General features: G+C 46.6%; 1 protein-coding gene across 1 annotated transcript; it reads right to left on the reverse strand.

The window, feature by feature from the left end:
• Nucleotides 1-6,648: 6,648 nt before the first annotated feature.
• Nucleotides 6,649-24,637, reverse strand: FAXC (failed axon connections homolog, metaxin like GST domain containing; the record flags this gene model as incomplete). Its single annotated transcript, XM_082758199.1, has 6 exons — nucleotides 6,649-6,932; nucleotides 8,554-8,670; nucleotides 11,811-12,028; nucleotides 18,562-18,758; nucleotides 23,721-23,856; nucleotides 24,363-24,637. 6 exons carry the CDS (start codon nucleotides 24,635-24,637, stop codon nucleotides 6,649-6,651), a joined length of 1,227 nt encoding a protein of 408 aa, XP_082614325.1.
• Between the last annotated feature and the right edge of the window lie 2,218 nt (nucleotides 24,638-26,855).

Genomic DNA, 26,855 nt, shown 5'->3' on the forward strand with positions numbered 1-26,855 from the left:
CAACCCTCACTGGGATGAATCTCTGGCAGCAGGATGTGACAGCAGGGCCTGCAAAAGCCACCCTGGGGGCCAAGCTCGGTGCTGGCAGGGTTCCCCATAGCTTCTTAACCCACAACACCAGCAGCAGAACCCGGTCTAGCATCCCTCTCTGGAGCAGAAGGACTACCACACCCCACACTTCCCCAAGGGAAAGGAGAAACATCAACTCTACACTGGTTTACACCCATCAGGGCTTTGTGTCTTTTGTTCTTTAAATGTGAATGTATATGCCTGCAACATCAGTGTCACCAATTATGAAGCAGGTGTGAGTGCACCTGCCCACTGTTTGCTTGTATGTCTTCTATCAAGACTGTCTCCTGCCATATCATCCCTACACTGTGCTCAGGGCCATGTGATAAGTCTGGCTAAGGACTTATAAATGCTATTTTTTTCCAAAATATTTTCATACAATGAAACTAGCCCTTGCTTTGGGCAAGGACCTTAAAGTACATGCACTTCCCCCATCGAGTCTCTCTGAGGATTATTTATTTTCACGCCAGTAGCATTGTTCTCAGAGAGGAGCAGGGACCCCTCCTCCTGCCCATGGTTAAGCGCAGTCCTTCTTCCTGAGCTTGCCCTGGAAATCCTTCCTGCAGTGCCGAAGGGAGAGACAGACAGTGACAGTGTGATCCAATTCACAGCACAGTGGTGGCTAAGGTATTTGCCTGGTGAGGCGGAGGTTTAACTCACTGGCCATTACATTTCCAGAGACTCCCCTCTCTCACACTTAAGAGATGGTTAGTTCATGGGCCTTCAGAAAGCAGGGACATTCAGAAGAAGGACACAAACCAGAAAGGTATTTTAGATCCGTCACTTATAATTTACACACCAATGACATACGGCATAAAGACAAAATATACAGATTTTCATATATATATATACAGGGTTCAACACAGTGCACAATTTAAAGTTATGTTACAATTAAGTGTACAATTTTAAATATGGCTTTATAAACTAGTAGTAATAACAGTGCTAAAATAATGTATCTCTCATGTAAGTACATAGACAAATAACATAATGCAGCTACAGCATTAAAGTCCTCATTTAGCAATGTGATACTTCATTTTGTTAGGAAAAACTTGTACACCATGTATAGCTGGGTATCTCCCTCCCCCCATAACCCATCCACCCGTGCTTTATTCCTGCTGGATTGCACACCCTGTAAGTTAAAACTTTGGGACCTGTATTCTTCAAGTATTCTGGAAAATAAAAACCTGTACAGTCGAGGAAAGATCAGTCACAAGAATGAACTAAAAAGGGAGGGAAGAACACACGCGAACCTCGTGCCCAGTGAAGCTTAAAAAGCTTTTTCTTTTTTTGTAAAAGAGTTAAACAAAATACAAAGGTCACATCTTGTCTGCCTTACTCTAGGGAACAGTCCCATTAATGAGAAGTGCAAAATTCTGGGTCACTTGGAAGCTTGATCGGAAATTTCTGGCCCTGCTGAAGCGAACGGCGCTTCTGCCAGTGACTTCAAGGGGGCAGGATTTGGTTCTGTAGAAGTTGAATGCCTTTAGGAAGCCTACACTCTATTGCTGCTTTAGTTTGCTGAGCTGAATGTGGAAATCATTAGAGGAAATCCTACAATCCTTTGTATGCATGAGTCAGACTCAATGCCCATAATGATCTCTGGCCTTAAAAATTTGCAAGTTGGGCAAACAGGACGTGGTACTTACAGCTTAGCACCGCAGTGACTCACTGAACATTTTTATCGATTAAGATTCCCATGCTGTACATACAGACATCCTATTTCTTCTCCAAACACCTCAGGGAACTGTGAAAATCTCCGCCAAGAAGTTCTTCACCTTGACACGTGCAGCAAAGGCGCGCAAGCAAAGCCCTCCCTGATGGATGTCTAAGAGAGCATCGCTGAGACAGGCCTGATTTGTGTTGCAACACTTCTCTCCGCTAAGGCAGAGCCGTGAGGAGTAGGGTCACTAGCCTGAAACTCAGTGCCCCCCTCCCTCCAGCAGGAGCCCCGGGCGGTACGGGGGGACAGAGAACATCTCCCCTCGACTGGGCTCACCAGCCCACGCACCTCGCTGGTCAGCGGGAAGCTGCTTTCAGTGCAGCACTCTGTGCAGGAACCGGACCCGAAGGGACCCTTGTCCCTTGCCATGAGGACATAGGTGACACTGCAGTGCAGGGATAGGATGGCAACACACCAGCAGCCTCACCTGAGCAGCAGCTTCAAAGCAGTCCCCCCGCTGCCTGCTTCGCAGTAACCAGTAGCTGAAGCACAGCACACACGTGGACTGGGAGCAGCAATAAGCTGCTGAAAACCACTGCAGTCATCCAAGGGTAACTCCGGTCCTCCTGGACCACACAAGGTCAGACTGTGCTACCTGGGTGTTCCTCCAGGTCGCAGCCACCAACGTGCATGGCCATGACCCACCCCAACACTACGTGTCTCCAGCCCCCTGTGCCAGCTACTGGGCTGTCCGCCCTGATTCTGCACTCACAGAGCATAATTTATTTTGATTATAAGCCTAATTCGTGATTTTGTAGTATTTGGAGATGGAGGGGTTAGGCTAAACAGCTACTTGTCAGAAAAAAGATTCAAATTCTTCTTCAAACATCTAAGGGCAAGACCCACTCAAATTCATCCCCTGCCACAGAAATTTCACTTGCGAGCTGCCCTGCATAAATCTGCACATAACACACTTTTCCAGCAGGCAATATTTTGTACGGCTCAGTATCTGACAGATACAACCCTTTCAATGAAAACAGTATGAAGCTGTCATGATTACTTGAGCAGACATCACTGACAAAAGGAAATTTGTGCCTGAACTATTGCTGCAGAAATATTTCAGGCAATATTTTTTCAAAGAGAATACAGATCTGGAGGGACACTGCCAAGGTTTTAAAGATCAAAACGTGTGACTTGCAGTGTTATAATTGGATGGGAACAGTCCTCCAGATCTGAAACATCAGGTTCGGTTTGGTTTTTAAATCAAGCACCACATTTGTACGATTTCTGTAGGACCTACACATCCCAGCATCTGCTTCCCCACTCGGTAACAGTGAGCTCTGCTGACAGAGCCAGCGACGCCGACACTGACAGACAAATCCATCCTGACACGACAAAGCGTTACACAACCAAACACTGCAATTCACAGCAGAAAAGAAAAAAAAAAAAAAAAAAAAAAAAAAAACACAACAGGCTGTTTTAAATTTAACAATATTGGAAATGCAGGGGGTTCTTTAACCTCCTGCTTGCCAAATGAGAAGCCCACTTACCATTGCCTTGGAGCAGCAGTACGGAAACAAGTGCAATACGTGGCCTTTGGCGGTGTTTAAATTAAAACAAGGGGGCAGAACCACGCTGCCCCACAGCAGCAGCAAGAGCTGCTCCCCAGCTCTTCTTCCAGGTCTGGAGCCGGCGGCTGTGATGCTCTCCAACTCCCTGCCCTGCAGGGAGTCCCCGTGTGGCCAGCATCACCTCAGGCATGACGCTGTGGCCTCCTTCACCCCCAGCTTGAAAAGGCCATCGAACCTCGCGGGGCTGTCCCAGGTTTCACCACTACGGTGACACAAGATTTCTTGCCTGCCCTGCAGCACGGCCAGGACCTCCGGGATGCTTGCAGTTTTGATCAAGGGACAGTGAGGGCAAGACAAATTAAATAAATAAATAAATAAATAAATAAAAGTAAGAACCCAAGGGAACGGCATGGAGCTGGGACAGGGGAGGGTCAGGCTGGGTGTTAGGAAAAGGTTCTGCACCCAGAGGGTGGTCGGGCACTGGGACAGGCTCCCCAGGGCAGTGGTCACAGCACTGAGTCTGCCAGAGTTCAAGAAGTGTTTGGACAGCACTCTCAGACACGTGGCCTGGTTTTTGGGTGGTCCTGTGTGGAGCCAGGGGTTGGACTCAGTGATCCTCGTGGGTCCCTTCCAACGCAGGACATTCTGTGATTCCATGATTCTCTCCGACAATTTGTAGTTCTGCACAGCCCCTCAGCACGGAGATAAAAAATAGAAATGATCAAGGGGAAAAAACAACACTGCGGGCCTAAGGAAACGTTGCTCTTTTAGCAGAATTTTGGAAGCTTAAGAAATCTGTTCTGTTTATGTTGAAGACAACTCTTGTACGCTTTTCCCATTCAAACCAAAATGAACTAAACTCTTTCATAGGTGTTAAAGCAAGCTCTTTTTTAGACATTTTTCCCCCCGGAAACATTTTGCCAAGACCAGCTTCCAAAAGAAAAAGGCTTAGATTAAATCCTTTAAACAGGTCTAAAAGCCAGTATTTGCTTCTGGGCAGGATAAACACACCCAAGGATTTCCTATCAGACCCTGTCAAAACACTGCACATATAAATCCCTACAGAGATGCTGTTTCCTAATTTCACCCCAAGTTTGAAACACAGCCAAACACAGAAACATAGTATCTGGAGTAGCTGTCATGAGGAAAAAGCTACTTAGTGAGTAACTTCTCCTTTAAAATAACCTGAGTAGTTCCTAAGAAATGGAAGGCAAGTGACATGCTACAGAATACATTCACCTAACTGATTAAAACACTTTAAAAAATCTCAGCTGACAGCAAGAAGTTCCTCCCCCTTCCCCAGCCCCATCAGATCTGTTCTCCTTGTTTCACTCTTCTGCATCACGGTGCCTCGCCGCACTTGCCACAGTGAAGTCAAGCCCCTGTGCAGGATTAATCCCAGAGTATTTCTCACCATTCCGCTCCTTTTGACACTGAAACATGAACACACAGATATTATGTATCTATATTATATATAGAGAGAGATGCCCTGCTCTGCAGCAGCACCAGATCCTTGGCAGGAGCAATTCTGGCAACAAGGCTCTGGGCCAGCCCCCAGGAAGACCTCCAGACATGGGAGAAGACCACGATGTGACACCAGCCTCACACCACGGTGGCGATGCTGATTCCTGTGCCTGCTCCGTGCACAGCCATGTGATACCCTAATCCAGCTGCACACACACGGACAGGTAAAATTACACTGCTGCCTTCTGGCTGGCTGCATTTTGGGAAGTCACAAGCATCGCTGCCACTGGCAGATTTGTCAGCCCAGGGAAATGACAACGATGAGACCATCCGCTGAACTCAGGCTGGTGTTTTAATAATGGGGACTTGTTGCTGGGACTCATCTGCTGTCTGCAGGGGCTCCATACCTGGAAACATGTTCTCCTCAGGCTGAAAAGATGGAGAAGGCATAGCCTTCAGACACACAGCTTCAAAGCTCACTTCACGGCAAAATAAATGAGAGAATCTCTATCAGAATTTCCACCATGAGTGTTTTTTAAAGAGGAGCTTCCTGACATAGATGCCTGTTACCCAGAACGTCAGTACCTAACCGTCTGCAGGCAGCATCTGCCCTGACTTATCTAGGAAGTTTCACAGATGTATCAGACCATCACCCCTTGTGCTTTCAAGCCCAAGACTTGTCTTCTTGTGACCTGTTCCTGTGCTTAGTTTCCTGAGAAGGGTCCCAAGTAATCATTAATACCATCATCCTCCTCAGTTTGGGTTCGTTTCACAAATGCTGCTTGCCCACAACAACAGAGGCTGGAGCAGAGCCCCAGGGAAATGTGTGAGGAATTTAGGAAGTAGATGCCAGTTCACACACACCTCAGACCAAACTGCAGCAGCTCCCAGGCATGGGAAGTGACTGCAGACTTGTCCCTCCACTTGCAGAGCCACAGCTAGCTGGGTGTTCCCCACAGCAAGCATTTTCCTCTGATGGAAAAACTCCACAGCCCATGAAAGGAACATGTCCTTTGAAAGCTGGAGCTAGTTCAGGCTCCAGACTACTAAGCCTACCAACAATTAGCATCCTAAAGCATTTGCATCCTGTCTATTCCCAGAATAGACATTTGATAATTTTTTTTGCTGAAGGGTCCTGATTCATGGAACTGTAATTCACTCAGAAAGCCCTGATTAAACTACTTTCAACAGGCTACCGCCAACGTTTGCAGGCAAATAATTGATTTTACACACATGTTTACAAAGACCAGAACCATCTGTAATTTCCATATGCTTTCTCTCCACTTAAAATGAACCGGTCAAGGCCAAGCAACACAGGTGTAGATGTTAAACTTCACACAAGTGGGCAAACCCAATGCATCCATTCTCACCTCAGACACTGTGACAACATGTGCACCCAGCATGCAGGTAGCTATCAAGTAAAATTCTTCCAAAACCGCACCAAATCAACACAGCATCAACCATTTTCTTCCACAGGAGAAAAGTGTGCCAGTAATGCCTCTTCCACTTTCGTCCTCAACCCATTCCCGTGAAGATATCAACACAAACCAGCTCTTACAAGTGCTCTGCCACCTGGATGCTTCTCCCACCCAGCTGTGGGATTTGTTTTTCAGTGAGAGCAAAAATGATGATTAAATGGTCCCATTGCCCTCTGGACCCCCAGTTTGCCCATGAGTGTTTTAAATAACTGTTTACCTTGGTTCCATCTGAACAGTTACACAAAATGAAATAAGATTGAGACAGTCCAGTCCAACATGTGACAGCCAAGTCAAGCACAATGGTCTCTTGGAGGTGGTACAGACCTCCTCCCAGCCTGGAGCAGAAAAGAAATCAGACTGGTCCCAAGAAACAGCTTGTCTGCAAAACGGGAGATGCTTGTACACATCATTTGCATTGTTCGTGATCTCTGTAGTCATCCATGTCCACATCCGAATCAAAGAGCGAGTGTCCAGTGTAATCTGTGTCAGGGGTATGAGAAATACTGTTCCCTTCCTCATCAAATGTTTCTGTCCTTGAATAAAAACTGAAGTCCTGCAAAGGGGAGTGAGTCTTGCTTGCTTCACTGCTTTCTTCGGATTCATACAGAGTGTTATCGTCATCATGGTGCCACTCTGGCCAGAATTTCCTCCTTATTCTTTCACAATACATAGCAAGGTTAATCAGTTCACCTGCAACACAGCACAACACACTCCAGTAAATACATCCAGTCAATGACAACTTGCCAGCTGATGCAAGAACGTATTAGCATAGTTTGGAAATAAATTGTGCAGGTTCTTTCCAAAGAGGTACCAGAACCTTGTTTTGAAATGGCAAGATCCAGTCAATCCTCTCAGTGGTTGTTCACATAATTTAAAACACACACTATTAACCCATACACAGTAAGAAAGGTTACACTGAAATGAACATAAATGCAGAATACCTAACCCAAATTCAATATCTACAGAAATAAGACAAGACACTATTAGTGTAAGATTTTCATGTCAAAATTCTTGCTTATTTAGCAGAAGTATGGTTTCTAAAGTCAGGACTTGATGCTACATATGCAATCCGTTCATTTATTAAAATCTCGTGAATTTGGATGTTTGGGGCTTGCACCACCAGATGGCAGCGTTGTCTGCAAGGTAAATTCATGGGTTTGGCTTTTCTGTGACTCGCCTCTAATGTTCCTAGCCCACAGGAGTATGTTATGCTTTATGTTTATATGTATACATATGCTTAAAGAAAAGAATTTATGAGGAAACATCAACGACCAAAGAAATAACAGCATATTAGAGGGATTATGTATGTGTATATGGAACCAGCACTTGTAATATAACACAGCATGAGTAGCTAGATGGGTACAGAGAATCATCCATGCTGCTTGGGCATTTATATAATTTACCATTCCTTTCTCTTAGATACAAAATAGTTCAAACATCATTTTTCTTGAAACCCATGGACCCTTTAGAATTCTATCTGTCCCCTCAGACATCAAGGGAAAGAACTACATGGCCTATATCTACGTCCCTCATAAAAAATCTCAAGTATATTTTTTCCTCCACTCGAAGTGCTAGTAATGGGCAAGTCTGTGCCTCCAAACTGTTGCCTTAGTAGCTACCTCTTGCTCAGAGTAGGTCTACAGATTAGATTAATTCCTTTCACAGCTATTTCACATCCTTCGTTCTTTCCATTTTTCACACTGTGTGGCTTTATTCTGCATAGTGACGCCAAGATGCTCCCACCAGACTTTGGCACACATATGCCACTCCACAAAGGAAAAAAGAAGTTGAGGCAGGAGGAGCAGCTATGTTGGTTTCCAATTCATGCAAAAACAAAGAAACTCCAAAGCCAGACTGGAATCTTTTCCTTGCCCAGCATCCTTAATAGCAACAAAGGCTCTAATTGCACTAGGACAACAGTGCTTGCAGTTCTATTGTCAGTGGAAACTCCTCAGTTCAGCAAAATTTGGCTCATGGCTTCTAATACTTTACCCAGCGTTCATTCCATAGAGGCATTTGGTCTTTGCTATGTTAAACAGGGAAAAGATCAAGTACAGGAACAGAAACAATCACCATGCAGATCATTAAAGTGAAAACAAACAAGAATTTTAAGAAAAAAAAAAAAAACAACATTACAGGATATAAGTGCTACATCAAAGGCAAGAACAGCCTAGGATGCAGTTAAGTGCCCCTGCAATCTTCAAATAACCTTACAAGGTGCTCCAAGTTTAAACACAGCAAATGCCACCCATAGTCTTTGTTCTGTGTTGTTTTTTTTTCCCTTTGTCGGAGATCACTTAAAACCTCTTACCTTTGATTAGCCTCTCTGGTCTGGTCCCTGGTAGTGTCCACATTGCCTGGGCCAGATGCCCAAAAACGGTGGCATCAACAGTGGAAAGGTTTGGTCCCATAATGTACTTCTTGTCACCTGTAAATACAACAGCAAACATTTCACTGGGGAAATGGCAGTGAAAATCTGGATTTTTCCCATTATGTCTTCAACACAATTTTTATGGAAAATCATTTAGTTCAAAGGCAGAGATTTGATATTGATCAGGGTTCAAAAGCTGATCCTAGGCCTCAGTAGGTGAAATCCATCTGTGCAGCTTGTTCAGACTGACACTGATGCATCGCTAAGACTCACTGTGACTGCTCAGAGCAGATCTGCATCTCCAGGAGAGGCAGGAGACATATGAGGACACAGCAGATAGAGGAGAAAGCAGCCGTGGGCAGGAGCAAACAGCTTGGAGCTCGGAGTGAGTTTGCCAAGAACCTCTCGCCAGGTGACACCGCTCCAAGGACGGCCACGAGGCTCTTCCCACTCTCTGCCCCCAGCTCCATCCCAACACGACACGCTTGTGGAAGGCACCAGGAGGAGTCCTGGAGCGTCCTCACTTCAGAGACAGGGGCCCCACAGACAGCAAACAGCAAAGCAGGCTCTCCCCATGCCACCCGGACGCATCCCACTGCCGCAGCTTCACAAACTGAGAGCGGGGTGTTTCACACTCAGCCACAACACAGCCAGCGGGCTCAACAGACCACCAGCCCTCCTCACACACAGCACCCCCACCTCCCGGCACCGCCTTCTGACCAGCAGGGATGCAGCCACAGCACTCCTGGTGCACAGGCAGGGGGAACGGCAGCCACGTGGGACTGCCCTGGTCTGCAGGAAGGACGTGCCTGCTCCGCACACCTCTCTGGGCACCCAGCCGTCGTGATGGTCCTGGGCAGCTACCACAGCACACACAGACAGCAACTGACTAAGACAGGGAAGAAAATCCTCTTTCAAGGAGGCCGTTCGCAAAAGGATCATCCAGTACCAGCTTGCTGCCTCAGCGCAGGCATTAGCCCCACAGCACAGGCAGCAAGCAGGGCACACAAGTGAGACGTGAGGCATTTCAGGGGTCAGGTTAGATGGCTGCCTTGGCCCTGCCTTGGCCCAATGTGCTATAAAGTGTGAAATGCTGCCCGTAATTGAATTCTCCAAATCCAGTTATCCCATCTCCCCAGGACATTCTTCCCTTGTACAACACAAGCTGCCTGTAATTCAGCGGGTTATTAAATGTTAGGGTTATTGAGCGAGCTTAGAAAAACTGTCCAGCGGTGAAATACAGCAAATTGTGAAGTACAGCACAACATAATCTGCTATCCCCCTGTACTACAACGTAGCAAAACAGTGTTCAGGAATAAGGAATAATGGTAACTTCCTACAGCTTGTTGGATGTGGTAGCAAAACGGAGCTAACTCTCCCCAGCTCGGGCACAGCTGCACCAACCTGTGTCTGACAGCTCGTACTGCCCCGCAGCGATTCAGGAGAGCCTCCAGCCAGGCTGGAAGTCCCTCGCCCACCTCCTGTCCCCACGGGGACAGACCCCTGAAGGCCACGGTTATCCAGACAATCCAAAGGTCAAATATAATGACTGTACACTGACTAATCTGACTGACTAATGGGGAAAAAAAAGAACAATATTCAGCCGATAACATAGTAAAGTAACAATAAAATAGCAGGTGCTCATCGAGGCTTTACAAAATCCAGGCAGACACGATGTTCCCATCAATAACCTGGAACTGGGCGGCAAGGCCCTGCTGGGAGCACACGCACCACGCAAAAAGAAAGCAGCGTGGTGGCAAAAAAACGAAGGGCAGTCGCAGGGCTGGCAAACGGGGCCACGAGCAGCACGCAGCATGCAGGCACACGCGGAGGTGTAGGAGCTGCGGGGAGGTCTGTCCAGAGAGTGGGAGGTGGAGAGAAGGCAGAGGGGAAAAAAAAGGCACATTTTTTTGCAAGATTTGAAGAAAACACCTTGGAGAGAAGCTTGAGGGTTTCCAGCCATTTTTCCCATCGAAACCAAGAGCGAGATTAACAGTTTGATTACAGCATTTATCTTCGCAAGGAGAGGCCACAGACCACCCAGGGAGGGGAGGAAGAACTAGCACAGGAACATCTCCTGAAGGCTGAGATTGTGCAAGCTCTGAACTGAAACTGGACAGCTTTTGGTGGTGATCAACACCTGCCACCAATTACTGATGAACACAGTGGCATCTCCACCTCCTGAAATCTTCTGATTAAAGCTGGATGCCTTTTGGAAAGACCCGCTTCAACCAGAAGCGAGATGGGTGCCTCAGGGCAGCAACCCATTTGTAGAGACCCAACTGGATGATTCAGAGACCCAGCTGAACTCAAAACTATGAACTTGAGCATCACTATATGCTCCTGAGTCGAAAGGATACAAATAAATCTGGGAACAGACCCAAAAGCAATTACGGAGAGGCAAACATGGTAACAGCTATACCTGGAAAAGGTCTCGGCTGAAGGAGTCCCTCCCAGCAGGGCCACCTGCTGCTCAGCCTCTCCAGAGGACCGTAACGGGACTGTAACAGTGCGAGCAGCTCTCAGCAGATTGAAGCCCAGAAGCTCATTGCAGACAGCTCCAGTTCAGACTTCAGCCTGAGCTACACAACCAAAATGAGGCTCACGTGGCTCTAGCTGAGTGAGGGCGACCTTAAGACTACCTGCACAGCATCCACCCATGACAACCAGCACACCTGAACCCATCCATTTTGACAAACCACCTCCTACCTACAGCTTTGAATAAAGCTGCTCACACCAACCAAATGCAGCAAAGTCCAGCTCACCAAAGTACCACCTGCAAAGGACTTTCGAATGGCAGCCTCACAATAATCTGTCAGATGGTAACGAGTCCCACTAGGAAAAGAGATTCCCCAAAATGTAAGTAAGAGCTTACATCTGCCAAAATGAACACTACGATGTCCTGAATTCACACAACAAAGCATTCATCCAAGACCACAGGCCACATTCTGCTCCTTTAGATACAGACGATGCACAGAGAAGCAACCCGCCTACCCTTCTAGAGAGGCAATTTGGTGACAAATAGTGAGAAAAGAAGCGCCGACCCCTTGGGAGTGAAGGTGGCGCTGAGGGCAGCATGGCCTCCACCCACTGACAGAAGCGAGCTCATCCATATGTGTGACCAGGCTGCCACACACGGGCGACCTCACCCCGCGGGCTGTGCTCAAGCAGAAGGCGAATTGTTTGCTGTACGTTACCCAGGAGGCTTGCTAGAGTCCGCATGTCTTTCTCCATCAGCGTGTACATCTCCTCCTCCGAGAAGCGGCCGATGCCGTGGCCGTACATCTCCCGCTTCACGATCCCTTTGGTCAGGTGGCAGAGAATCCACTTCAGCAGGTCACTGAGGGGGCCGTACACCGAGATCATCTTCTGCGTCTCATGAAGGTTTTCGACCCACTGGCAATACGCCAGAGTCCTGGAAGGATGCACAAAGCAAGTTGTAAGAGTCGCCACCCTGCAACAGCTCCCACAAAGGTCAGATTGTTTTAACACTAGATGCTCTCTGCCCCGATGGAGGGCTAGCGCCCCATGAAAGCAGACCTTGGTGCACCTCGGGGTGCCAAAAGGGTTTATTAGCCAAAGCTGACCGACTGCACAGGCCTAGGGAAAACAAAGAAAAACTGAGAAACCAACCTCTCCTCCCACCAACCTGTTCTCCTTGCTTTCTATACTGCGGCAACTTAGTCAAGCAGTAACTTTGCACCAACATAAATATTGCAGCAGTGATTTCTCAGAAAGATCTCTGCTCTCTCCAGAGAATAACAATGACACAACCTTTAACAAAAACAAAAAAAAAAAAAAAAAAGGAAACAACTGAAAAGGTGGTCGTTCTCAGGCTATGTTTTTCCGGCGTTTTTTCTTCCCCTAACGAAGACATTGATCTTGTATGAGATACACTTCTAAAGGCTTCTGCTGTGTCTCAGGCTGTACTGCAGCTTTATTAAATGGCAAATGCATTACTTCAAAAGGTCTTTTCATCAAAATTTGTCTTACCAGCTGTATGTTTTGTTTCCCACAATAATTTTTGTGCTTTATTAATACTGTAGGCAAAGAAAGTCATTTGTTGCTGTTGCTACTTTAACTTTTCTAATGCACAGCACCATCTGACACAAGATTTTCTGAAGAAACAAGAGACCACACAACTTGTGACAGAAGTTCAAAGGGTACTGAAAGATGGGCTAAAGACATCTCAAAGCATACACGACAAATGTTTGAAGCCAACAGGGTCTCAGAAATATTGGGAATTTATAGTCATGTTCCACTATATTTTTAAAAATTTCCAAACTGAAAAATTTTAAAAAGTAGGCCTATGTATTTGAGATGGTATGAAAAAAGGCTCATGAGATATGATAAACTAATGAAGCTAGATAGAAAAGCTAGAATATCAAAAGTTGCAAGTTCACATATGTAAAATATTAAATAGTGTTTAATAATTAAATGTTTCCATTTCCACTATGATTGGAGCTCTTTTTTTTTTTTTTTTTAAAGTTCAGAATATGACTTCAGTAGAATTCTACATATTTCTACTTGCCTGTAATCTCCTTAGTGCCTATACAGATCAGCTAATTCAAAGTATGAGAAAAAAAGAGAGGCATCTCCTGGAACACTCACACTTCTTTTTTTTAAACTCGCATGCCTTATCAACCTCCAGTATATCATGACCAGAAGGTGACTTCAGCACTACCATCAGGGAAAATCTACTTTTGAACAATGAAAAAATGCTCCAATCTTTACATTTTCACAAATTCCTTATTTGAATTACTAATAACATGAGGTAAAAGGAGCATATTTGGCATAACAGCTGAAAAAAAAAAATCCACTTACAGCTCAAATTTGCAATGCTCTCAGAAAGGAGGAAAGGCATTTCAGTTATACCAAAAAACTGTCCCCTGCAGACAATGTCTTCTGCTCAAAGTGATTTCATTAAAGCCAGTAACAGTGAGGCCCATGCAGGCATTGGTGCAAATGCATGACCAGTAAGGACCAAAAATGCACCTGCTTTGTTTCTGACAGTTTTTACCCTCACCAGGTTTCTCCACAACCTGTTGTACTATATCAGCATGACGACAGCATCCCACTGCTCACATACCTCGGTGCAGCTCTTCAAATGGAGACAGTGCACAATCCTTAGTGCTCAAAACGGATGAATCAACCAAAGTTTTGGGGGCAAGTTTCAGCAAAGCTGGGTTCAAAACAAAACTGGGTTTAGAAAGGGGCACCAGAATGACATGGGGAACATGAAACCAGCAAGCACTGGAGCAAACGGGTACTGAAATACCAGAAGCATCAACTTTGGCTGAAAGATGTGCTGCAAAACTGCTTTGCCCCAGGAACAGACATAAAAGGTGAAACAACTTAAGAAACATGGGAAGAAAACTGGGCTGAAAACCTAAGGGCACTTCATAAAGCAGAACATTTCAGTAGCTGTGTTTCACAGGCCTGGGAAAGGACACGGGCTCTTGGATGGATACAGCTTGGAAGGGGAAGAAAGAACCTGGTCTTGATGAGAACATCAGGAAATAATTACAAGTATTACCTACATCCATCAGCTATTAATTATACTTTTTACTTGAATAAGCTGAGAGAAACCTGCTCTCCAATAGCACAGCTGTGCATCTGACTATGAAGGCCCTCATTCCCCAGCATGGATCTCATTGGCTTCACCTGGCCACTCTGCAGCACAGTTTTAGTTGCTTTACGACAATGGGGCTCACCATAGAGAAGGACAGCAAGAAAAACATGACAAAATAAAGCAAAAATGCAGAAAGGAGGCTATGCTGTAGTATTTTGGAAAAAATCACGCCAGTCCAACAGCCCCTCCAGCCCTTCCAGGACTATTATGCACTCTGACTCCATCAGCGAGCTGGCACCGCACCAAGTCATCAACCATGCCCAGGACAGCTTTAATTTCATGAGACAGGACAAATAAGGTTTCCCACAAAGCTAATTAGCCTGTCCTACAAAACAAGAGCACATTTCCCTAACGCTCACTTGCTTGCTCTGGGGAAGAAGGTCTTTGGATTTGGAAGAGGCAGATACCAGATGAAGAGTTAACGACCCGGACGGCGATGCAGGAAAAGCAGAACAGCACCAGATTTTGGTAATCCCATCTCAGCTAAGTCATCAAGCACGATCTTGGACGTGTGCCTGTCGCTCTGAGTGAGTAAAGTTGTCGTGTCCCAGATCTCAAATTTATGTGGGCAATGAAGCCAGCTCAACAGACAACCACCGAGTTTACGCCTGTAATTTTATGGTTCAGAGCACACAAAAGCACAGAAAAAAAAGTAGGCTCGGATTTAGAGGGACAGCTAAAGGTACTTTTAAAACTAGCTTTATGGGCACTTTGTTAAAATGATTATATTCAAAGGTTGATAAAATCAGTGCTTCCCACCAAAACATGCTCCTCTGCATCCAATTCCGCCCATCATTCCTCTGCTTAGACTGCATTAGTCCAGCATTATAAAAATTACAAAAAGTTAGGAAATGCCAGAAATCAGGTAGTCTAATTCAGCATAATTATACATTTTAAACTACAGTCAGTATTTATGGGATGCCATTTTAAATATTGGCCTGAACTGAGCATTTCAGGTAACATTAGCATTTCCGTTAGTACCAGCACATCTGTAAAAACGTAAAAATTGTAAAAATCCTGGAGTATAAATAAAACAATAATGCATGAAAAAAAATGCTACAGAGGTGAAGCAAATCTGAAGTATAAATGTAACAGCAGCTCTGGCCTCAATACATAAATCAGGAGAAGAGATGGAGAAAGTGACTCATCAGCAGCAGCTTGCCTGATTATCCCCAAACTAACTGAACTGAAAAAAAAAGCACCAAGGCAAGGGGGGAGATGCTGAAAGTGATTCGAACTGGGGGTTATTTTTCCCATCTGAATCCTGCACAGCGTGGAATTTCGTGATAGAGAAACGGATTATAACAAATTCAATCCACCGTCAGCTGTGGACACCTTACCTGCTGTGTGACTTCTCAGAGGAAATGGCTGTTAAGCCAGCAGTGGTATTCAGGCCTTGTCAATAGCAGGAGAGATGTCACTCGTGTAACTGCCTTGATGTTAAACATGCATTACATTATGTTCAATGCATGGCAGGTCTGAGTACCTATCAAAGTCAGACTCTCTTGTGTTATCGTACCAAGCTCTTCCTGTCCTTCACTCACCACATACGTGGTATTTACATGGTCTTCTTAAAAGACAAAGCAAGAAATTGATAGATTTATGCATGTATATACATTTATAAATCACTAAGGTTGTTTTTCACAACACAGCTAAACCAATTGGATAGGTTTAGCTGGTTCCTAAGGGGCCCACGGGTCACTGCTGGGTGCGGAGATGTCCCAGGCCAAGCCTTCGGAAGATGACAGAGGTCTGCACACAGATCGAGGACCTCGGGTCAAAGCCTGGTCCCTGAGGCACGGAACTGCTCTGCCCCCATCTCCTCCTGCTGACTCAGCCTCACCCCCACTTAGGTTAGGAGATTTCTTCCCTTTGCTGATTTAAACATAGCAAAAGGCTGACAATTATAGCCTCCTCCGGGGACAGAAGCTCCAGCACCAGCCTCATGAATCTCAGAGACATGCTGTAATCCCAGTAATAAAATGGGTACACTCAATCACTCACTGGCTCTCTGCCCGACCCCTGCCAGGCATCGCAGCCTGGGGCAGAGGCCAGGTGGCTGGAGGCTGATGTTCACAACAACCCTACACCGCTTTCAGCTCCAGCCAAAGCAGCAATTTCCACCTTTAAGAGGCACTAAGCAACCAGAGCTGCTGCTGAAGATAGGCAATTAGCTCAGCAAAAGCTAAACATTTCAGGAGGAGATGCTGAGCACCCACCAGGATTAGCTCCATCCAGAAGAGACAGCACACCACAAGATGTTCTCTGCCTCTTCACTCGATAGATGCACTACGGGATTACTTATTTATGACGGAACTACTTTGCATGCTGCTGGAAACAGAACTGTATTAATCACAGTTTATACTACTGCTTTGGAGGCTTGAGTTTATAAACCTTACTCTGCAGAAATTGCTTTCACAACTCCCTCACCATGGGACTTGGAGACATCACAAATGAACCCTGAGCTCCTGGTGGGAAGTGGGAAGCACCCAGGTTCAAGCACCGGTGTGAAGGAACCTCACAACCATGAATGCGATCCTGTCAGATACAAACTCAGCCCTACACAGCTATGGCCTGATTTTATCATTTATATTTTATTTTATTTTAAAAATATTTTATTTTATTTTAACCACGGAGGGGTCAGGGCTGTTATCCGGGAGTTACAGCTGGACCTTTCACTATGCTGCAGAAAAAAAACAACATGCCCTAGGAAATGTGAGGAAAACTCACCTGTAGGACTGAATACAAAAGGCAACAGGGATGTGCAACCATGCATGCACATGGTTTTATTTCTATTTCTTCTAGCTTAATCCATCTACTTCAATGCCATCTCCTTGCTCCTTGCCTCCCATACTCCTCTATTTCGTGCCCAGCAGCGCTGAGTCTGCTCAGTGGGAGTGTGGATGGACAGACATCAGCTTCACAAAGGAAGGAAGAGCGATTTATAATTGGGACACACAAAAGCCGTACAAGTTTGTCATCCGCAGTGTTGCATTTAAAGCAGTTAAGTCCACAGACCACAAAACAAACAACGTACTTAGGCAAGGAGATGGAGCATTAGGGGCTTAAAAGGCCTCACCTTCCCTCCAGCTGCTACAATAACGGAAGAAAAAAAGTAAACAAACAAAAAAAAAAAAAAAGCACATTTGCAAATGACAGGTGTCTAAGAGCTGTGGTCAGATTTTTGAAGACACATCACTGCAGATGGGCATAAGCAGTGAAAGTCACACTTCTGAGAAGGCTGGGATTTCATTTTGAAACCACATCATTTCAGCCTGCCTACTGAACGCTACATTCCTTCCCAGGAAACACTACAAATGGTTTGAAGAGCTATACATACACATGTTCACCTGGTGCTGCTCTTCTTCAATAAGAAAATGAAAAGAAAAAAAAAAAAAAGAAAAAAACAAGGTAAATGCAATCAAGTTAAATCACACACTTTTGGAGAAAATAAAATGCTGTGTGAATGCAAGACTCAGTACAACAGGAACTTAAGTGCACGCTAGAAAGCAAATGGTTGAGAAAAAGCCTTATGCCTACTGAGGTATCCCATGCAGCATCCGGGACACCACACCCACCTGCTACTTCTGTGGATCCAGTCTGCAAAGGACACTTAAAAATGCACTGAAATGAAAAGTCGGGGCGCAGGAGAAGGAATAAAAATAAAATAATAAAAATTTAAAAATCACAGATACTATTTTCAAATGTGTCAGTAAAATGCATAGAATATCAGCGAAGTTATATTTAGGTTTTTCATTCATATCTATACTCCAGCTTCTGAGGATACCACAAGTGATGTTGTGTCCTTATCAACTGGTGCTGCTGCCAGCAATACTTACTAACAGGAATATTCTACATTACAGGAAAGGCAATAATCCATACTGTAATCACACACACAGACAATAAAAAAAAACAGTAACTGCAGGAAAACAATATTTTAGCTTCACGGTAAATGTTGGGCATTATTTTTTGTTTCCCCTCTCAAACCTCACGTTTGCAGCCATCTTGGCTTTGCTCCTCATTGACCAGGCTGTTCCCATGTGGAGGGCACACGGAGGGAGGAGGACAAACAGCTGCTTCCTTCTGCAACGCCGACTCCTTACCTTGCCTACACATCACTACAGCTCTCAGGGGAGCTGCTCCTGACTCATAGCATAAGCAGAAAGAAGCAGCAGCCTTCCACAGTGAGAAGAGCTGTGAAATTAATAATTGGATAACTGCAATAACCGCGAGACAAAATGAGCATTCCCTAACAGGCAAGAGCGCAGGTGCAGGTCTGACAGCAGAACACAAGCAGCTTTTCCATGCAAGCTTACCAATAGAAGTGCTCCTCCACCATTTTTGTCACTGCTCTGGAAACAGCTCGTTCACGTGGACCCAGGTTTTTATTTAAATTCACTCCGAGTTGCTCTTCCAAAAAGTCAATAATGAACTCAGTGCCAGATACTTTTTTGTGATTGTATTCAATCCATGGCATTTTTCCTTGAGGGGAAAGTTTTCCATCAAAATAGTTCTAAGAAAAAAAGCAAATAGACAAAAAAGGCCCTTCAGATTCTGTTTCAATGAGAATAAAGCTTTTTAATAGCTTTCTGTGTTTTTAAAAGTAACATTTTTAATTAATACACCAGATTAACTGTACCTATACAAACAGAGCAGTGGCTTTAAGTGATACCAAAATAGTTATTTCCAGGTCCTGCAATGTCTTACAAGCTTCCATATTACAAGCCACGTGGTTTAATATTACTTAAGTACCTGGGGTATTTAAGGGGTTGGAGATGCTCAGATCTCCCAGAAGATTGGGTCCATAGTTCTAAACAAGTTTTTAATCACAGGAATCACACCTTAATTTGGCTCATACACAGAGCAGCACTTTTTGTATTAAAATTATGTTATAAATACTAATTCACTGCCTGTCTCAGTGAGCCCACGATGAAAGGTTTTTTATCATTTTATCATTCCCTCACCGGGCAGGAGGGAAATATGCCTTTACATGTGCTTCTGCAATTTCCTAACTTAGAAATCTCTCACATTCACAGCCAGGGTTGTTACAATTGGATCTACAATTGGGCCAGCGGCACTGCTGAGCACAGCACGAGCACACTGCTGAATACTAGTACGTGTCCTCAGAGCAGCTCTTGTACGGATGTATTAATGTATTTTCTCCATTTTCCAGTTGGAGAAGGTGAAATAGAGAGATGAGAGAATTTATGCCTCATCTAACAAACACGAGAGGTATGCCTGGCTTCCAAAATGCAATCAGATATTTGATCTCAATTCTCTCTTGCTTCTGAAAGCAGGGATACAAGGCAGAACTTTTTTTCTTCTCTTGGGATTCACTTCCTCGTGTCCCATTATTTAGCAAAATAAAAATCCTAGCTCAGAAACAGAATCAGAAAGGCTCACAACGAGCAAACTCAGTGCCCCACACCTGGCAGTCAGCCTAAGCGTTTTGGGGTCCAGCTGCTAAGATCAGGGTTAGCTGCTCTCAGCTGATCTGCCTGGGTCTCAAACATTTACCCCACACAAATCCACTAAAGATGGGTTAAGGTCACCACGGAGCAAGGAGCACACACCAGAAGGTGACCCCAGCTCGGCCTGAACACACTGAGTACACAGCACCCAGGCTGCCACCCAAAATAAGGATGTGTACACCACGAGCAATGCGCGCCCATTCCCGGAGGCTCATCCCTTTTGGATCAGAGCAGAAGAAATGCCTAACGCTGCTGGGAAAACAAAGCCTTCTGGTCACAGCCTTTTCCGGGACTCCTGCCCAAGCAAATATGATGGAAGGAATACCGGGTTATATAATGTCTCCTACGCTGCATCCACGCCAGGACGAACAAAGCAGCAGGATCCTCCCCGCCCGCACGTGCAGGTGACTGCCCTGTCAGTGGGAAAGACACTGAAACCACCCAGAGCCTGAAACCCAACGCAGAGCGTGAAGTCCACAGCCCCTTCAGGATGAGATGTGCACAGATACTGATATTCTGCAGGAGGCGGTGGGCTTGAAGATGTGCCCATAACCTATCGCAGTTCTGTACGCCACATCGTTTGCAATCCAGAAAAAGCCAATTTTTTGTTATTCAGCCACACAACTCCTCAAGCATGCACACGCACATACAAATACACTGTGTAAAAAGCTAGTACTGCACTGATATTATACTCCCAAAAACACAAATGATGGCCTAAGTTGCTTTAGGAAAGTTGGTATAGGCAAACCTAAAAAAATTCTTGCAGGATTTTCATGTTTTGTTACACACAGCTCATCAAACAAAAGGGGAAACATCTTTCAATGACCTGGGGAAACCTTTGTCTCTGGGCAAATCTCACATCATACTGTTCTCATATCCACTGTTCTCAAGTGGATATTTTTAGGCTTCAAACCTCAGTATCCTTATGGCTGCTGCTAATTGCCATCAAATATTTATCAATTTTCCACTTGAAAACTGGTCCATCTGCAAAGCAGGAAAGCCATGGTATTATTAAAAAAAAAAATACCCTCATACCTCATGGTACTTTAACCTGAACTGCAGGCTACAAAGCAACTATAACAAGAGCTCCTGAGAACATCATTTACAGAGGAAATTACAAACCAAGCAGCACAGGGCACTTCTGGGGCAATTTTCTAGTGCTCTCCAGAAGAAATTAGGCTCCACATTTTCCGTTATTGTTGCTTATATTTTACTCTGCCTCATGTCTCCTCTCATAGAGAGTACCATCTTCACAGACCTGGCTTGAAAACATCATGTTTCTGATGTGCTAACACTCATCAGATTATGTAAATGTTCAAATCTTAATATTCACGAGGAAATACAAGAACACCCAAAAGACTTCCACAAGCACCAAGAACGGGTTCCTTTAAAAGGCCTTTATGAAGAAAATCATGAAACATTTTGAAAATAAGAGCTAGGTCGTATCACAGACCAGCCCGAGCAGAACGGGCTGAATTATTTTTGATTGAGAATTTGCACCTAGAAAGGCAGCTTCAAGAAAAACCAAGCACGTTATAAGAACAAATCTGTTTGGAGAAATCCAGATTAGGAAACAGTGGGAATACTTTACTTCATTCCTCCTGTCTTCTGACACACCATTAAAACATTTTGTGCAACACACAGCACGTCACTCAGTACTTTAATGTTCTCCAGTAAAGTCAAAACACAAGGAATCAAAAAAGAAATAACAGTCTGAAACCTCTGCTATTTGTTCTATCAGATACAACTTTCTCTTGTTGTTTTGTTTGTGGTTTTTTTTTTTGTCACCCTGCTTCATGTTCCTCCTTTCTAAGCAGCCCCTCCCCAGGAAGGTGATGGTTCATAGCAAGCCTCTGGCTGCACCCCCCAGGCTGTTCTCCCCTCCCCAGACACTCAGCACAGGGACCTGTGGTAGCTACCACTGCTTGCTCCTGCAGAGCCAAGAGCTGCACCACTCCAGTTCACCTGGTGCCCAGAGAGCTGCAGAGTTCATCTGTAACTCAGTGTGACTCCTGCCCCTGCCAGCTGCGTGGGGTACCTCCTCCCTTGGACAGGGCTGGGGGAGGCCACACAACTCAGACAGCGGCAGAGTCGCCCCCGCAGAGAACTGGAAACACCACAGGGTTGGTGGCCGTGGCTACCAACATACGCCTTCCCCTACCTGTATGAGTTGCAAGCAGCACCACATTCCTAACATAATGAAAAAAACCAGAACCTATCTCCTTCAGACAAAAGAGCTGTGTCCTCAGCTCATAAACTTAGCACCACTGACCTTAGGCCTAAAATCCTAGGTAGGGCTGGTAACCCCACAAATGCTGAAATTGTGTATAAACCAACACGCTGACTGACAGTACAGGAAACAGAAAGGGAAGGAGAGCCCTCTGGAAATCCCTCTCTTCCCACAGTGCCAGGTGGCTGACTTGTACCCAGCACTAGCTTTCCAAATGACTCCATCCTGAATCACGCGAATGTGCAGCGTTATCTTCTGGAAGTAATTACATCCTGCGACAGCCATCTTTTACACTGCAGCTTTCCTTAACTACTCCCCATCAGAGCGATTTTTTTAATCATTTCAAACCTCTGAGCTGCATAAACTGCTATTAGAGAGAAAACAGACGTCGCCAGGAATAGTTTTCCCTTCAGATGTGCAATTTCTACTCATATTACTCTGGTTTGAGAAGCAATGTGCATTAAGGCCTTCTGGTCCAACAACACATTCAAACTTCAGTATCTTTCGGGTTCCATAACCCAAAATGAGGAAAAAATACATGTACATCCCATGGGACAGAAATCCCCCCAATCTACTTCCAAATGCTCTGAAGTATCTTATTCAAGTTTCATTACATCTTAAGGTAATGAACATTAAATTTCATGCTTTTAAAGACTTACGCAAAATGTACTACTTAGGTTTTCTTTTACTTCCAATGTAAAGGAGCTTAATTGCATAGGAATGTGGATGAATATCAACCCCAAATATGAAATAAAGTTGTTAAATGGTTTGTTTTCCTCTGCAAAAGACTGATCAAAATATTCTTAAGAGCACCTGGATATGCAGCAAAAAAAAAGTGACTTGAACCCATCTGGGGTGAGCACGAGGTGAGCCATGGCTCAGGCCCTTGGAGACACAGTAAAATCCCAAACTTACATTGCTTGGGGAAAAAAAAAAAAAAAAAGAGAGAGATTTCTTCCACCGAAGATCCTTAGATACAACCTAAGATACAACAGTAATGATGACATCTGAAATGCCCTCAGTGCTTTATACAAACAGCAAAAAGACCCGTGTTGTGTTTCAAAGAGCTTGTCTTCTGCACAAGCTGCCTGGTGACACCACCACACAGCATGCGCCCAACTCGTGCCATCGCAACTGAACCCTGACATTAACAGGCAAGACAGCAAGATTGTGCTCTCCTGCCTTTCCTTCACTGGAGTATCTTGGGCTTCATCCCCCAAGGGAAGCCAGCATGGGGGGCACCCAGCCACAACCAGGGAGCTGTATTCACAGCATGGAGAGCAGCCCCGTCTTCCCTCACGAGAGGGGAAGCACCGGTGATGCGAGGTGAAGCAGAAGGAGAGCACTGGGAAGAAACCCTGTGCACCACCAGGAAAACAAGAAGCTGCAGCTATTTAATCTTGTTCTCTTTAGCAAGATGCAATTCAAAGACCATATAATAAAGATCAAAGATCATATAATGCCATGCTTTAGTTTTAGTGTAATATTTAGCATTACATAAACCATGAGCTACCTTCCCACTCCAGCACTTCCAACCAAGTTAACTTCCAATGTTGACTTAGCTTTACCAATTAAATCTAGAGCTGTTCTAGACCAACTTCATTCAAGTTGTACCTTTAAAGGTTATATAGCAAATTTAACCGCAGATAAAAAAGGTTTGATCTACCCAGCCAGCTGTACGGGTACCTCTCCCCGGATGAGGAAGATTGGGAGGGGAAGATGCCTGCTTGCTACTTCATGCAATTATAGGGAAAGGAAAACTGTACAGATGTACCTGGTAGGGCAAATCAGCCATCCTTAAGTAAGTTTCCATTTTCAGGCAGAAAGGGGAGAGACTCGGGACACCATTGTTAGGCCTCGAAAACTGATGCAGTATAATAGCATCTTTTGAATCCACCTCTTGCTCCTTCCTGTCAAAAACAGAACAGCATTTAAAACCCCAAAACCCAGCTGCATCATACACCAGCACATTACAGACACAAAGGAGAAATCCTGGCTGAAGCAGCACACGCGTCCTCCCTTAATGGCCTACTGCAATTCTTGTTTGTTTGTTTGTTTGTTATTCGCTGGATCTTGAGCCACTAAAAGGCACTTACAGTGCTGCGGCAGAGACGAGGTTTGGCCGATCCCACACTGGAGACGGCGGCGGGTGCGCCAACACGAAGGGGCCCCATCGCCTCGTCCCTCTGACAGGGGCTCTGCGCCTGGCCAGCCCCTGCCACGGCTCTCAGCACCGCCTTCACGCCGGGCGTTGTCCCGCACCGTGCCCCACCGCAAGCCTCCCCCTCGCCCCCTCGGCAAAACCCAAGCCCTCGGGGCTCCCCGCATCCCCCCTTGGCTTAGAGGGCTGCGTCCCCGCGCCCTCCCCGCGCCGTGGCGCCGTAAGATGGCTCCGCGCCGCCCCGCTGCCCCTCACCGTATGGCCAGCAGCTCGTGGAGCAGGTAGGCGGCGGCGGCCAGCAGGGCGCCGCCGGTCAGGTACAGCGTCTTCTTCCACCACGAGTCGGAGCCCAGCGCCGCCATGGTGCCGCCCGCCCCCGCGCCCGCCAGCGGGAAGGCGACGATCTCGCCCCCATAGAGGGCGGGCGGCGGCTCCTCGGGCCCCCCGCACCAGCCCAGCGACAGGCTGCGGTTGCGGCTCAGGTCCGCCACGCAGGAGCGGGGCGCCGCCAGCCCGACCCCCCACAGCATGCTGCGGGCGGCACCCGCATCCCACGGCGCCCACCGGCCCTGCCCGGCCAAGCCGGGGAGGCTCCGCCGGCCGCCGGCCCCCTGCCGCCGCTGCGCAGGGCGGGGGGGCGGCGGCTGATGATGCTGCTGCTGCTACTGCTGCTGCTGCTGGTACTGCTGGTGCTGCTGCTACTGCTCCTCCTGCTCCTCCTGCTGCTGCTGCTGCTGCTGCTGCTGCTGCTGCTGCTGCTGCTGGCGGTGCGCGGAGCGGCCTGATGAGGGCACCCGCGCCCGCCTGCCGCTGGGCTGGGCGAGCCTCGCCCAAATTATGGGGCCGGGGGGTGAGGGATGCCGCCGCCGTGTCCCCAGGGGCTGCCGCCTCGCCCTGGTGTGTCACAGCCCCGTTTGAGAGAGGAGGCGGCTGCCGTCCAAGCCCAGTGCCCGGCCGAGGCGTGAAATAGCCATAGCCGTTCCCAGACGCTTGGGATCGCGTGGTGTTTGTCTGTTTTTCTGGTGCCCGGTGAGGTGACTGAGCGGAACACATCCAAACCATGCAATCATAAAATGGCCTGGGTTGGAAGGGACCTCAAACACCACCCAGTTCCACCCCCTGCCATGGGCAGGGACACCTCCCACCACACCAGGCTGCCCAAAGCCCCATCCAGCCTGGCCTTGAGCACCTCCAGGGATGGGGCATCCACAGGCAACCTGTTCCAGTGCCTCACCATGCTCCGAGTGAAAAATTTCCTCCAAACCTCTAATCTAAAGCTCCCCTCTAAATGTAGAAAGGTATAGAACAAGAGCAGCAAAACAATTTTAAAACAAATACCTCATCACAGTTTTACTAGCACGCATGTGGGAGTGCAGCAAGTTGAGGGCTGCTCCTCACCTCCGGCCTCACTGCTGCTGCTCTGGGGCTCCAGGGCCACAAGACACCACAGGCAGGACTTGGCTTCATCTTCCACAGAAGATCCATAGCCCTGTGCATCACACCAGCCCTCAGGTACCCTTATTTGGGTTACTATCACTGACCAAGTACTTAGCCCTTCATGAAATGCCATGCTGCATACAAAGCTGCTCCAAAAACCTTCCACAAGTTAGATATTTTATCCCATCACTGGGCCAACAAAAGTGGTCAGATTCATTGCACAAATAGAAGAACCCGCACTGCCCAGCAGGGCACGGAGTGGGTCTGTGACCAGGGCTTTGTAGACACTTTGCCTCGGGATATGAGGCAGGTCAGAAAAGCAGACAAGGAAGAGAAGAGCCCTGAGCTGACAGCATGGCCATGCAGTAAGCCGTGGGGTTCAGGTGTGATGCCTTCTCTGGGTGACAGCGGTGGACAGTTTTCCGTTTTCCTCTGTTGTGCAACATCAGTGGGAGCGAGATCTGCTGTCATGCACCAGGAGGGATGCTGTGCTCAGGACACTTCCCTGCAGTAGCTCCTTGCAGCTTTTCCTTTTATTTCCCATTTTTGGGTTGCGTACTGGAGTTCAGCAGCCAGAGGCCACAGAGCCCCATGTCTGACACAGTGCCTGCCCATGCTGACACCCCACTCAACAATTAACAGGAGCAGAGAGGTCCCAGGGACCTGGCAAATCTCGCTCCACACACCAGGTGCTCTTTCCACACCTCTCTGTGCTCCTTGGCCTTCATCCTTAGCAAGCTGATGGCAGAGCACCTTCTTCACAGCTCTGGGGCCACCCCATGCTACAGATGATGCACAAATATCAAAGTACGAGTGGGAAGTGAGAGCAGGAGCAGTTTCATGCCACAGTCGATCATTGGCAGCATGAGTTTTGTTAGGACAAAGAAGAGACAAAGAAGGAAAGCTCTTTTCTCTACTACAGCACCTGCAAATCTCAGGCTGAGGATTTGTTTCAAGTGGCAGATAGCCCAATAAATCTGGACTCTTGCAGGCTGGTAGCCAGTCTCAGCTTTTGCTGCTGCAAGGGAACTGCTTGCTGTGGTGCAGATAAGAGCGATCCAATTACAGATGGGATCTGAGCTTCTGGGAGGGCAGGGAAAGGCCTTGGGCATCCACATGGCAGCTGCTGCACTTTCAGAGGCAATTGAGCTCTCCTAAAATCCATGTTTTGGATCAGTGTCAGCACAAGTGGCAATGAGCTGTGAGGGAGAGGAGAGTGGGAAGGAGGCATTAAGCCCTTCACCCCTTGGTGCTGCCCTGGACAAGGTAAGGAGTCCTGGTGCTTTGAAGGAAGCAGTGCAGTTCATGCTC

Source organism: Aythya marila, assembly GCF_965140915.1.
Source record: "Aythya marila genome assembly, chromosome: 3".
Lineage (NCBI taxonomy): Eukaryota > Metazoa > Chordata > Aves > Anseriformes > Anatidae > Aythya > Aythya marila.